Raw genomic sequence first — 15,497 nt, 5'->3', positions numbered from 1 at the left:
GAAAACAAAGTCCAAAACATAAGTCTAAAACTTAAAAAAAGTAAAATGCTACCAAACCCTCACCTTTTCTCAGTTATTTGTGCGGTTTTTTGGCTTTTTTTGAGGTGAGGTGAGCCATAAAAACCAGCTCTCTTAAAAAGAGAGTAAATTCCAATTAATAATCCTTGGCAAGGATTCCAGAATACCCATGCCGTTTGCACACCTACTACTCTACCACATTTATCCCTAATGCAGTTATGAATCAGCAGTTACCTGCTGAAACGTCTGAGTTATCTCACAACAATACAACCTTGAACAACAACAAAAAAAGCAAAAAAATGCACTTTCTAGTGTATTTTTTAAAAAGTTAGTTTTACACGATTTCCAATTAATAGACTGAATTATACATGGTTTACCCTATTATGGATGATCAGAAAGATTTGAAGGACCCCAGTACACTGCCAAGAATAAAAATTATTTGGGAAACATGTAAAGATTCCCATTATAAATACTAGTGATTTTTGTCTGCAAACTTGGCGCCTGGCTGCATAAAAGCTTTTGTGTCATATGCAGAACCAGCTTTGATGTCCACTCCAGGGTGCATGCTGAGCACCCACACTGCTGGCAGTGTGGGTGCTCAGCAGTGTATTATAACAGCAGTGTATTATAACAGCATTGTGTACACAACTGTATTTTTTCATTTGGTTGTTGAGGCAGTATGTCATCTGTTAACCTGCTGCCATTTTTCCCGCCTTCCTTCCTCGTCTTAATGTACTTATCCATCTCCTAACAGAGCTATATGAGTGATTTGGAGGTGCTGGCTCTAATGATTGCAACACTCTGCCATGACCTGGACCACAGAGGAGTCAATAACTCCTACATACAGAGGTACATCAGAGAGCATGAGTCACAGAGGTGTGTGCATGATCATATATGCATGCATGGGAACACACTATTCACCCTCGGTTTCTTCTTCTCCAGGAGTGACCACCCACTGGCCCAGCTGTACTGCCACTCCACCATGGAGCATCACCACTTCGATCAGTGCCTCATGATCCTCAACAGCCCTGTAAGCACACTCACTTGCTCACTCACACACGCGCTCATATTTAGGAAGCCTTCTAGTCAGATTATCATTCTTCTCTCTACCCTATCCCTCTACTTGCCACCTGCGTAATTAGAGAAAACATTAGTACAGAATGGCTTCTTACTTTGTCTAATAAGCAGCAGGTGTAAATAGACAACTTATATTGCGTGCTTCTTACGTCCCTTCAGAAAGGCCTTCAGAAATAAAGATGTGGTGTGGTTCAACCATTGGGTCAGAATAAAATTCTGATTTTGATTCTGGAGAATTTAGGGGAATTCATCATCTATGATACATAAAAAGAAAATAACCTTTATTGCCCCACGTAGGAAATTTGTCTTGGAGAAGCAGTGCTTCACATAGATGGCATAATAAAAACCTTTTATGTTCATGTAATAAGTTCTTTAAACACAGCGAAACCAGTGCAATCTCTTTATGCAGACAAATTGCCATAATCTTTATTAAAGATGGTTCATTTCTGTAGTGGAAATCACAGTGTGGTCTCTGGGACATTTCTGTAAACTGTTATCAGTGAAAAGTTTATCACTGTATCCACAAATGCTAATTAAAAATTTCCCAAAATAAAGGTAAAATATATTTAAAAAATCCAGAAACATATTTTTTGGTGCCAGGAGTGAAGACATTTGGATATTTGGTCATGGACACAGACAGCTCAAGACCTGACAGCCGAGTAGTCGGTCCTATTCTACTTTTTTGAAGTCCACTACTTTGGGTGCAAGCATAGTTGGTGCACTGTGGTCTAAATTCTTCATATACAAGTCTCTATTGGTCACAAAAATAGGCAGGCATGTCAACCTCCACACAGACCCTTGTGCTTACTATCTGATGATTAAACTTATGTCACTAGCAACCTTGCAGACCCGACTGGACCCTAGTGGTTTCTTAGATGTGGAAAAAGATTATGCATTAAAAGTACTCCAGAATACATAGAGCAATAAAAAACAATAAACTCAACTGAGCACACTCAAAGTAGCCAAGTCTTTCATAATTTTAAGTATTATTGGGTTTATTTAATTCATCCCAATTCATCCAAAAAGTATTGGATTGAGGCCAGGACTCTATGCAGGTTGTTCCACACCAAACACACTCATCCATATCTTTATGGATGTCTTTCAAACTGTTTTCACAAGTTTGGGATTGTGAAAATGTCTTGGCATGCTGAAGCATTAAGATATCCCTTCCCTGGGGCTAATAGGCCGAGTACAACTCCTGAAAACAACCCCACGCCAGTCAGGCAAGTACAATTTTCCTGGCAACCACCAAACCCAGACTCGTTCATTGGGTTGTCAGACGGAGAAGCGTGACTCGTTACTCCATAGAACACGTCTCCCCTTCTCTAGAGTCCAGTGGCAGTGTCCTTTACACCACTGAGCCTGTCACTTTGCATTGCGCTTGGTGATGTCATCGAAACCCATTCCTGAAGCTCTCTGCACACTGTTCTTGAGCTAATCTGAAGTCTGCATGAAGTTTAGAGGTCTGTAATGATGTAATGACTCTGCAGAAAGTTGGTGACCTCTGTGCACTATGTGCCTCAGCATCCGCTGACCTGCTCTGATTTTATGTGGCCTTACATTTAATGGCTGAATAGCTGTCGTTCACCAGTGGCTTCCACTTTTTTGTTGACTGTGGAATATTTCATAGCAAGGAAATTTCATACCGACTGGGATGCTATCCTATGGTACAGCTCTGGAATTCACAGAGCTCCTGAGACCGACCCATTCTTTCACAAATGCTTGTAGAAGCACTCTGCATTGCTTGATTTTAGAAACCTGTGGCCATGGAAGTGATTGGAACACCTGATTTCAGGGATTTGGATGGATGAGTAAATACTTCTAAAGCCCTTGTTAACGCATACCATCTTCTACTGTATTGTCGTGTTTTATAGCCCATTTAGATAATCAGACATTCATCAACTCCCACAGGCAGCAGAACCAGCATTAACAAAAGAAGCTTACAAATGTGTTCTTTGGTGCTAAACACTGCCTACACCAGAATGCCTCCTCTTTTAAACTGTACTGCATACTGAGAGATGGAAATACAGACTGTAACTATCATTACTAATACGAGAACAATACTAGGAAAACAGAGGGAGCGAGTCTAGATCATTTTTCCACACCTGGATTTCAACGCCAATAGTGTTATGTAAAAAATGGCTTTAGCTGGCCTTTCACAGCTGCAGCTCATTCTTTATGCAGCAGCTGAGCTCTTGGCAGACTCAGTCCAGAGGCTCCATCTCCACCCTCTGGTGTCCCTACATGGCTCCCTGCCAGCAGAAATAATTTCAAACTTTATAATCTACAAGGTTCTGTGTTATGTCCCACAACATCAAGATGTCCAAAGTCTTCCATTTATGTTCTATTGTGGAACACTGAAAAAATTGCGAAAAAGTCACAGAAGAAACTGATAATTTAATAACTGCCTCCTGGTAATGCAATAGCATGCCCATAATCCAATAAAAATACTGAGCATATAAAGTAATACATTTTTATGTGTAATGCAATAAGCATAATGTGTGTCTTCACTGAAAAATTTTAAGCAGAGGGAAACATTCATCTAGGCTCATTTCCTTAACTGGCGAAAGTTCCTAGTGCAAAAACAGGATATTATCTCTAACTGGCTTCCCACCCTCCACCTACAAACCATGGCCAAGTTTTATGACTTCCTGCCAATGACTAAAGTCAGCTCCTGCGAGTCTACCAATTTTGATCTGTGTTTCGTGTAAGGCCTGATTTAGATTTCTGCTGGGAATCATTGTGGAGCCTACGATGTAAGCTATATGTAAGTGGCCGACGCCATTGCATTTATGCTTGTGAGTGGTGTTAATTATCAAGTGATTGTGTCCCAGTGTTTTACATGCGATTGCTGCCTCATAGAAACAAATATGCTGGGAATTCTGAAAGAAATTCCTGACATTTGTGAGTCCTTATATTGATGCTATGATTATTATTCCTCATATTGTTATTCTCTCACTGCTAAATTTTAAAATTGTGGTGAAAAAGTACCCAGAAATAGACAGGAGGAATCAACTGAACAGTCCAATCACTATAGTTTCGGGCTGCGTTGATCCAGTGTGTTGTTGGGAGTTTTACGTCAGGTTGTACTGTAGGTTATGTACATGGCACTTTCATCTGAATAAAACCACAGGACTTCTTGAACAATTTAATTTGGTCCAACAAGCCCAAAGTAGAGATGTTTGACAATATTGCACAGTCCCACGTTTGGTAAATATAGCATAAACACATCATACCAACTGCCTAGCACAGTGGTTGAAGGGTAATGATTTGAACTTTGCAGTCATTGAGTCAACTTTATTCTAGAGTCAGATATGATGTCTGATAGCTGAAGAATGGGCAAAACTGAGGCATGCAAGAGAACAGTGATCCCAGCACACTATACAACAAAATGGTTAGAAATAAAAGAATTAAGATGTTGCCGTGGATCAAAATCCAGACCTTAACCTGATTGAAATGCTGAGGTGACACCTTATGACATAATACATACTTACATAATTAAATACCCACAAACCTCAATGAACTCAGCCAATGTTGTAAAGAAGACTGGGGAAAAAATTCCTCCACAACTATGTGACAGACTGATAAAGTCATAATCTTTAACTTATTGCTATAGGTGGTTTTACAAGCTATTGAATCTTGAGGTATATTTAGCTTATCAGAGAACTGAATATATATTTCTTTTTTACATGGCTGTTTCACCCTGGATGTGTAGATAACAATAGGAGATAGTATTGAACTAACAAACTCCATATCCTGAAAATCTCCTCAAAGTGTAAACTCCCCTCGCTCGGGATTAAGTCAGACATTGCAATGAAGACATTGGTACCATGGCTGTATTGAGGAGATGTACAGGGTGGGCCATTTATATGGATACACCGTAATAAAATGGGAATGGTTGGTGATATTAAAGTCCTGTTTGTGGCACATTAGTATATGTGAGGGGGCAAACTCCTCAAGATGGGTGGTGACCATGGTGGCCATTTAGAAGTCGGCCATCTTGGATACAACTTTTGTTTTTTCAATAGGAAGAGGGCCATGTGACACATCAAACTTATTGGTAATGTCACAAGAAAAACAATGGTGTGCTTGGTTTCAACGTAACTTTATTCTTTCATAAGTTATTTACAGCCATTGACATGTTGAAGAGGTTAACACGTGAGGGGTGGATCGAAATTGTGTTGATATCTGGTGAATGCAGTTCAGCCTCAAAGCAAACTCTAAATACACTCCCAACTTCACAAACACCACTTAAGGCCACACCTTATCATGTGTAGTGTGATTAGCCATAATGCAAGTAATCACTAAATAGCGCTCAGCATTAAAGAGAAATGTAATGATATGTCAACATATCAACATACATTCTGCTGGATTCATTTGTTTGATGTGTTTATAGGTTTTTTGCAATCATTGCAATTGCCATAGTGAAACCTGCAGTTAGCTCTGTTGCTACCTTACTGTGAGGACATGAAAATTAAACTCCCATCCAGCAACTCAGTATGAGTATAACTAATGATATAGCATGCAGAGCTTTTCCTGCACTTACACTGTTTTCTCTCTGTCCCTCTCTCTCCAGGGAAACCAGATCCTGAGTGGCCTTTCTCTGGACGAGTACAAGGCCACTCTGAAGATGATTGAAAGGGCTATTCTGGCCACCGACCTCGCCCTGTACATGAAGTAAGTACCAAACATCAAGCCTGAATGGAGACTGAATGAGAGGAAAAGGATGGAAGAAGAAAAGCCGTATTGACTGAAGCTGATAGTTTTTAATCAGTGCAAAATTGAGTACAATTGAGATTACATTCACCTTGTGACTGTTAATGTCTTCATTACTTAATTTCCACTCACTGCTCACTCCTTATAGTAATTCTGTAGGTCTAAGTACAAGTTTAGTGTTTAAAAGTTGTGTCTTTCTTCTGGTGAGTGTGCATGTGTGTGTGGGTGTGGTGGTGTGGGTGGATGGAAAGGGGGTATTTTCTTTCTTTGTAATATAATTGGCTTAGAACTCATGTATGTCTACAGCCCCAGAGCAGCTAAAAGTTAAAATGAAAATAAAATAAAGACTGTATAAGTACTCAAGCAATCTACCTGCCAAGTACTTTTGAACTGGTGGCATTTTAAGGTTGGCTCCACAGAAAATTGTTTTTCAGTTTCAGTTTTTCAGTCTTCACAGTGTTGGTTGGTATACCCACTCTTCTGAAAAGAGGGGTGACAATTTTTTACTACATCTTAATGCATTCATGTTTTTTCTTCTTTAACTCCCTCCTACTACCTCAGTGACTTCAGCTCTTATCTTAGCCCACTTTTAGTCTAGACAGTGGGTGGTTAGGGGGCTAAGTGGGTTATATATGAGGATAATTACCTGCTGTGACATTGTTCATGTGGGTGTGTGCTGTCAGGAGGCGAGGGGAGTTCTTTGAGCTCACCAAGAACAACCAGTTTGTTTGGGAGGATGAACACCACAGAGACCTGCTGAGGTGAGTATAGTCTCAAATACCTGTATCAACATTTACATCAACATAAGATAAATGTTTGTGAGGGACAGGCCACCTGCTGTGCAAAGTTTGAAAATTAAAAAAGCACCATGGCAGCGTAATGATTAACACTTCTATTGATCAACATATAGTTTTTAAAGTTGTTATGTGTTGAAACCATTTCTTCAAGAAAAATGGTTTAGCCATCAATGCAGGCATTCTGTGCATTATAGGCTGCCAAATATGGGTTAAGACTACAGTTTTAGGTTTTGCTATATGTAAAACCTAAAACCTGGCAATACCATGGTAACAACTCCATAGTTTCTCCTGCTATGAAAAACTAGTGTGTCTGTGGAAATTTAATGTCTGTAACTTTGTCACCCCCTTCAGGTCAATGCTGATGACTGCATGTGACATCTCTGCCATCACTAAGCCCTGGCCAGTACAAAAAAGGGTAAAAAAAAAACCAAAAAAACAAACTCATCCTTTCTTTGTCTGTATGCTGGTACGCTGCTCTTCTGTGTATTTATGTTTTTACTGTGGTATACACACACATCCCCTCATTTTGACTTTCTATAGTTACATAGTGTTTCTATGAGATATTAAAAAACAGCTGAAACTGTAACTCACTTTACATATAAAGGAAAAATGGCAATGAGTAAAGTATTAAAATGTATTTAAATATAATAAAAAATGTGTCAAAAATGAAAAATGAAGCAAACAAACCCAATTTTACAAATAGATTATAACTGCTAGTTAATTTGTATAATATAATTTAAATCTTAGTTAAATTGATGATAGAAAAAGGAATTAAGTTCCTTAGTATCAAGACAGTTAACACTTCTGCTTTGCAGAAGATGAGGGAAACTCAGGGAAAGAGAGTTAACTTCAACTCTGTGTCAGTTACTAGGGTAACAGAGTCTGAACTAAACTTGCTAGCAGAAGTTTTCTCTCTGACTCCTCCCCTTCTGCTGCACTGAGCTGGCTGTGTGACATCCTGATTCATTCATTCATTCGTTCATTAGTTAATAATAACTAATGATTAAATGAAATGAAATCAAAAAAGGTGTGTAAAGAAGAAACACGAAGTGCATCATGAGAAACTCCCAGCAGCCTAGACCTATTGCAGTGTAACTAAGGGAGGATTCAGGGTCACCTGATCCATACTTAACTATGAGCTTTATCAAAAATAAAAGTTTCAAGTCTTTTCTTAAATGTAGAAATCCAAACTGAAGAGGGGCCTGGAAGCTGAAGGCTTTATCAGTATAAATGGTTAAAATGGGCAACATTAAAGCAGAGTTTTTCTCTAAATCTCATTCAGCATTTTCATTCAGTAAGAACAATTCTGTCAAAGGAAGGAAGGAACACAAGTACATTTGTTACATTTTGTCATTACATTACATTTTTACTGAATAACTATTAGAACAAGAAAATAGTCAGACTGTCGCAAAAGCTGACTCGAGGGTGGATCCGCCCCAGGTTTTATCTTCAGTTTCTGTCACCTGCATTTTGTCTCAATTGAATAATTATGTTTAACAAATCAAACATTAAGAAACAGAATTCCAGCTTCATCTTATGAAAATTCAAGTTGGGTAAATGATAACAGCAGAAACCATAAAAAATTATATATTATATTATATAACAAGCTTCCTGGAATAGGGCCCTGCTGACTGTGAACTGAGGTGCAACGTGCCTTAAAATGTATTCTTTGTTATTCACATCTGATCCTACAATTTCTTACTCGAATTACCTTCAGAGCTCCTCCTTATTTACTCTTTTTTTCTTAATCACTGACCTATTACACACACACGCACGTGAGTGTGCACTATATTCAATGCTGTAGTGTCCCTGCTGTCCCCCAGTGACCTTCATTAGTCTGTGCCTTGTTAGGAAACTCAGGCCCAGAGGAATTGTTATACAGATAAACATTCTGTGTGTGTGTATGAGAGTGTTGATAAATGAGAGCTTGTTAATAAAAACAGCTGGGCCCTGTCCTCAGATGACATCTCTGAAAAAAACATTCAGGGCAACAAACAAGTACATACGTTCCCTGGCTTACACACACTCTGGCAAATCACCTGGTCCTCATTAACAGATTGCGCTAAACCCATACCCCTCCTTCCCTGGTCTGTTTTACTTTTACAGCTTCAATCCATAGACTTTATATAAAGATTCACTGTGACATCACCCAATGGTTTTGGACTCTGGTCTGATTCTAATGGTGTTTTCCTAGCATTTTGGCTGATCTGCAATGTTGTTTTTGTTTTTAGAAGTGAAACTATTTAGACGCCTTTTTTGTGTGTTGGTACCCCTTATCTATGCTGCTAGGGGTCACCTTTTGTGTTTTACGATATGGTGTGTCTATGGGAATGTATTTAAGGTAGACACACGTAATTAGCGGCAGGTGTGTTGTTGTTCGGGAGGAAGCAAACACACAGTTTGTGACCGCTGTGCTGTTATGATAAATGGTGTTGGATAAAGAGAACTGTTGACAAAAAAATGAAAGTGATGGAAGTGGAATAAAGACTCTAAATGAACAAGATAAGCACGGCTAGAGTTATTGGATTGTAGCAAGTGTAACAGTTTAACAAGCTCATTCATACCATTGGCATCGCGTCAGCCCCGCCAACGAACACCTCAGTGGCTTCAAGCGGAGGCTTAGCCTCTACAACATCCATAAAATGAAAAAATAGATACTCTGTAATCCCATAACTGGTGTCCGACACCAACTCTAAATCTGAAACTTCCAGTCATACTTTTTTCAATCAGTCAAAATCGTTATAATCATTTAAGGTTATCACTGAGACCTAACAACATAAAATATCACAACGAAAAAGTTGTATTTAAAAAATGCAATAAAGTCACCACAATTTACAAATATAGCATTTTTAATATCATTTGATTTTCTTACTTAACAAATACATTCTGGTTGCTTTCCACTTTTGATTTTGAAGACCTTAAATAACCAAAGAGCCAAACAGTGCTTTACTTTAACCCTTTCACCCATAGTGGTCACTACAGTGGACAGCTATTTAAAGGCTGTTTTCTTGTATTTGTGTCAGTGTTGATGGTATACTTGCACATAAACCACTACATTGGACAGTGATGTGTCATTTCTTACTCTGCCACACACTCCAAAGGTGATGTTGTTCACCTAAGTGGACATGTAAAAAACTATTTGAAAAGTACCTGTTTAAAAAAATGAAGTTCAAAAATCTTTTTTTCATGCCTAAAGATGTATAAAAATACTTAAGAAAAATCCTGATTGAGGTTGTTGATTCATGCATGAAAGGGTTAAAGAAATGATATGAGTTTGTGAAAGTAACCTCCAAAAGCACTGCTAAAATATTTTCATAGATCCTGGAGGAAGTAAAGGCAAAACTTCTTAGTCTCAACAATTAACAACTGCATCATAGTACTGACGTTCCCTGCAGCACCACCAACTCAATCGAGAGCTGCAGACGGCTTCAGCAACACGTGCACACAGAGTGATGTTGATTGGAGCTTGAGCCTATCTTCATCTCTATGTTAAAAACTTGAGAACACTTTTGGGGGAGCTCTTGTTATTGCTCTTACTGTTCACTTGTTTCATTTTCCTTCTTCCTTCCAGCTGTCACACAGGCTGTCTTTGTCAGTTTGTCTGGGTTATTCCCAGTCATTTCCTCAATAGTAATGTTCTAACAATGCTGCCTCCAGCAGCAGTATAAGCATTTAGTCATGTCCATGTTGCAGACCTCTTTCTTTTGATGTTCATTAATGTGTTGTACTTCAACTCAAACTGCCATAATTATGCCACAAAGTTTCCAAGGTTACAATGACACTAAGACTTGCATAGTATACAATTCACCCAACTTAGCCTTCTGTCCAACAATAAATGAGGATTTAAAATTGATACTCTCAGAGCAAATTATAAATGGATTGATTCTTATATTGGACTTTTGTACTCTGAGTATTGAAAACAGTCATTCGTCCCTTCACACAAGCACTTTTTCTTTGCTTTATATCTAATTCCTACACATTTACACTCCAATGAACATATCAGAGAGCAGCTTTGCATTCACTATCTTGCCTAAGGATACTTTGGCACGCAGGCTAGAGCCGCTAGGGATCAAATCACCAACGTTCCAATTAGTAGATGCCCTGCTCTAAAGCTTAGTTTGCCTCTGTGTTTATTTTTACATTTAGTGTTATAGAATTTGCCTTTTAAGAACTAAAAGCTCATAAAATGTTTCAATTTTTCAATGTTTCTGCATTTGGTTTCTGATGCAGATTGCAGAGCTGGTGGCCACTGAGTTTTTCGAGCAGGGGGATAAGGAGAGGCAAGAGCTGAACATTGAACCAATCGTAAGTAATTTCAGGGTTCATTTGTATGATATTGGATAAATCCTTCTCAACAGTGCAACATTTGCCATCGAGTGGCCCAAGAATCTGTTCTGGATCCTCTGGTATTTCATCCTACTGCATTTAAATATATTCCCTTTCAAATCATGAAGTATCAAACACATTTTCAAGAACTTTGCTGATGTTACAGTCATGTGAAAAGAATGTTTTCTTAGGACTTTATGCAGTCCTGTATTGGAAGATCTTTGCCCTACAGTATAAGGTGCCCTGAGATCACTGTTATTGTTATTTGACACTATATAAACAAACAGTTGCATTTATAGTCATGATTAGTTAATCAATTGCATTTGATTAGCAGCACCTGGCCTCTCCTCACTCTTTTAATTACCTTTTTAATTCCTATTGAAGCAGTGGGAGGGTACTCATTCTTCACAGACTGTGCATTTATTTGACAAATGTCTTTTTTACATGACTATAAATACCTGTATCTTTCCATGTCTCAGTTATTCTGTTTGTAAAATGATGTTTTTGATCAACTAATTGTGGTATTTTGTGGTAATATCTCTCTCCCTCTCTCTATATATATACATAGATATAGATAGATAGCGAGAGCAAGAGATAACTATATATATATATATATATATATATATATATATATATATATATATATATATATATATATATGTATATATATATATATATATATATATATATATATATGTATAAATATATTGCTAAATGCTTTCTAGAGTGGGAACAAAACAGCAGTAAATACTCAGAATTCTGTTGCTAGACTGGCTAATGAAATCACTGGCTGTTGTTGAATTTTCTCATAGATTTGTCTGTTTTGGGTCTAAAACAGTTAACTTATTAATGACTTTATATAAAGTTTACATCTCATTTTTTCAATTCTTTCACAGGACCTGATGAATCGTGAGAAAAGAGATAAGATACCGAGCATGCAGGTGTCCTTCATTGATGCCATTTGCATTCAGTTATATGAGGTAATTCAGCCCTTGCCATTTTTGCAGACCAGTTTAGCTGATGAATAGCAGGAAAATTCAGTTCTGCAACTGATTTCCCATGATGAATTTTCTTTATTACTGTCACAGACCTTGGCTGGCTTTTCGGAGTATTGCTCCCCGTTGTTGGAAGGATGTCAGAAAAACCGGCAGCAGTGGAAGTGTTTAGCCGAGGAGTGTGAGAAGGGGCTTGTCAACGGCTTGGTGTGATCCAAACACCAGTTTGGTTTTATCCAACTCACATTTCCAGAGTTCTACATTTTCAACCTATTCTCATTAAAATTATCTAATAGCATATTGCGTGGACTGACAGTGAGGTAGAAAAGTAATTTTCCTACCATGAAAAAAAAATACTAGGTCTGATAATAGAAGAGGTCACTTGCCTTGAGCAGTCTTAAGAGTTTAAGACTTAAGCTATTACAGTTGACATGCCGCTGTCAGGTTTCACAGTTTGTCTTTCTTTTCCTTGTTGTAATCTGGAGTTTACTCACCCAGCAAAGCGTTTGCCACAAGACAAGTCAGTTGACATGTTGGTAATCTGCCCAGACTTGGCAGCAATTTTGCTGTCTCCCTGAGTATCAGTAATTCTTGTGAGTACTTTTCACAACAGATAAAAATAGATAAACTATGAAATAACATCAAAGTTGTACCCGTCCACACCCACTATTGAACATTCGTTAAAAAGTTGTATGCTAGTTTTACGGCTAAGCCCTACCATGAACAGGAAGGAATGAAATATGTCCACAACAAGAAATCATTGTTTCTGAGGTCATGCTCATTTTATCCTGTCATCACCATTTTTTCTCACTCACCAGAGATAATAACAAAGTCAGCACTAAGCTATATTTATTACCATAGACATTGTTATTTTTGCACAGAGTGGCTTTCATATTGATGGTCTAACCTACACTATCTGCGACAGGTAGTGAACTTTAGGGAACACTGAATGGTTAAGCTGCATACACATTGGAAGCTCTACATATTTACTTCCAGGTATTCTTTATTCCTATTGGTAGTTGCTTTGGTCGCTTGCCTAGAAGTTGAAAAAAAATTATCTTCCCTTAGCAAATAGGAAATGGTTAATGGACTGATTCTTACTTAGCGCTTTTCTAATCTGCCTGAACATTCAAAGAATTTGAGTGTGGTTATTTCACCTGTAATCACTTGAAGTTGTGGGATATAATTCACTTTCAATGGTCTCTATTCACTATGTTCACTACGCTTCCAGTGTACATGGAGCTTTGCAAATCCTCAGAGATTAGCACCATTCTAGTGGGATAAAGACAATGCAATTACTATATACTTTACATAGTGTCACAATAATCTTATAGACTTGTAATATGTCTTCACGGCACACGCACACACACACACTACGTGGATTTGAGTCTTTCGTACATTTTATTCACTGTCTTAACTATTGCATATTTATTTTTGTTTTATATATTTATTAGAGTTTCTATATTGTAAGGTCATTCTTTTGTCAAAGCACACAATTATTATATAGAAAATGTTTTCATATGTGGAAAAAAAGAATCCCATGTCTTTTTTTTATAGGACCTTTCTTAGGAACAACTCCTTCTTCTGATGACATTTGGAAATGTACTGTATTGTGTTATTTGGAATTTAGATTTTCTATTTTTCCAGCTGTAGGAAGAGCCAAAGACTAGATCTGCGATTTGAAAGGAAAATGGATCTAGATATTGCCACTGCCTTGTTGCGATAAAGTACACAATTCACAATTTTACAGAACCACTTATTTTTATTTATCCATGTTTCTCCCTGTCCAGTAATGCTGTTTATACATAGCAATTTTACAAACTGAACGATAGAGTAATGTCTACAGAATATGAAGTATGATTTACTCACCGAGGGTGGCATCTAGCTCTGATACATTGTGTGATGCTGTGTATAATTTCTATTTCTGTAAACCTGATTTTCTGATGGATAAATTTAAAAATCTGTTCAAACAAGATATTTGCTACGAGGAAAAAGGATTCTTTAACATTTAGAGCCATTTCTGTTGCACTACAAAGACTGATTGAACAACAGAATTTGGCAGAAAATTTCAAAATATAACCCAGAATGTATCCAGGAGCAACTTTTTCATTAGATAAAGCTTTTAACTGTTTCAGCATTTTGTGGTGTTTGGGTTCACTGCTGTCCACCCTTTAGAGACAGTGGTTTTCAGTCTGTAGTCAGAGGCGAGGTGTCATCACCAACACATTCAAAAGAACAATCTGGTACCTTTGGACCTTGTGAAATGCAGGTTTTTGCTGATCCTGCAAGAAGGAACAATTACTCCTCAATAAAAGGGATTTCAGCATGTCCACACTAGGAATAAATAGAAAATGCAACACATTACTATGACATTTTTCTGTACACCTAGAGTGTTTTTTAATATCTAGTTTTGAAGGATGTTACCATTACCTGGCATAACATTACTTTACTTCAGAACTTCTCTTTTTTTTTATGCAGAAAAGAAAAGTCCTGAAATGTTTCGGTAAATGAAACTGCTGAATCAGCAGAACTGGTAAAACAGTTAAATGTCCAGCCAATAAACTGTTGATGAGGAGTCACAGAGGTCTGGAAGCCACTACCGTACAAGGGAGGGCAGCAGATACTTTCTGAATACATCTCACTGAAAAAAATAATGTAGGAGGATGCATAAGGACTTAGGAAAAGAGAAGAGCAGTGAGAACGGATTTGATCTGTTCGGTACAGTGGAAATAAAAAGGCTTCTATTGGATAACAGTATGATAACATTGTTGCATAAGAGCAGTGGGATCTGGCAGAACATATTTCACCCTCTGCTTTAAAGTACAGATTATTCTTTTTAGTTACAGGGTTTCAAAGTTTCTGATATTACTATTCATTTTAACTCAAGCACTTTTGTAGATACACATGCTCAGAAAGCTAATTTGTATCCGTGCTTGTCATTTGTACATTGAATAAGTCTCCAGGACTATTTTACTTGTGCCTGTAGCTTAGCCTCTGTGCTCTCTGGAAAAAAACAAAAACAAAACAACAACAACAAAAACCCCTCACTGCTTGGTTGTCAGTTTTTTCTTTTGCATGTATATGAGAGGGCATTACACGACAGAGATGGATGGATTTTTCTAGATAAGAGAATTGTGGGTTTTCTTTTGCAAAATGTAATATGCTGATACGGTACTATGATGGTGTTACACATCTGCAACTGTCGACACCTTTCAACACTGTGAGCGAAGTAAATAGTATGTCCCATTAAAGAATAATACTTATTTACTATGTCTCGTGTGCTGTCTATGATTTCTCAAGTGTACTAAACAAGCAGGTGAAAAATTGAACCAATGAATGAATGGATGGATGTCAGTGTGCTTTCCAATTATGAAAACACATTTAAAAAAAAAAAAAAAAAAAATGCGTTCCAAAGCTTCTTTTTCTAACTTCTCTTTCTTGACCTTGATGAAAAGATCAGCTTATACTATTGAAATGCACCCGAAGACAGCATCATCTCAAGGCTCCAAAAAACCCACATGATATCTTTTATATAATGCTCCAAAATAAATAACACAATGACAAACCT

General features: G+C 37.6%; 1 protein-coding gene across 4 annotated transcripts in view; it reads left to right on the top strand.

Moving 5' to 3' along the window:
• pde5ab (phosphodiesterase 5A, cGMP-specific, b) overlaps positions 1–15,199 on the top strand; it is a 111,031-nt gene extending 95,832 nt beyond the window's left edge. For all 4 annotated transcript variants that reach the window (XM_039609283.1, XM_039609282.1, XM_031728238.2 and 1 more), the window contains exons 15-22: positions 773–867; positions 961–1,048; positions 5,672–5,772; positions 6,495–6,572; positions 6,960–7,023; positions 10,839–10,913; positions 11,831–11,914; positions 12,023–15,199. In XM_039609283.1, the coding sequence (XP_039465217.1) occupies positions 773–867; positions 961–1,048; positions 5,672–5,772; positions 6,495–6,572; positions 6,960–7,023; positions 10,839–10,913; positions 11,831–11,914; positions 12,023–12,142 (705 nt within the window). In that variant the 3' untranslated portion in view covers positions 12,143–15,199. The remainder of the gene's footprint in view (positions 1–772; positions 868–960; positions 1,049–5,671; positions 5,773–6,494; positions 6,573–6,959; positions 7,024–10,838; positions 10,914–11,830; positions 11,915–12,022) is intronic.
• Positions 15,200–15,497: the final 298 nt, after the last annotated feature.

This window comes from Oreochromis aureus, linkage group 3 (assembly GCF_013358895.1).
Source record: "Oreochromis aureus strain Israel breed Guangdong linkage group 3, ZZ_aureus, whole genome shotgun sequence".
Lineage (NCBI taxonomy): Eukaryota > Metazoa > Chordata > Actinopteri > Cichliformes > Cichlidae > Oreochromis > Oreochromis aureus.
This window is presented reverse-complemented; position numbering and strand designations above follow the sequence as displayed.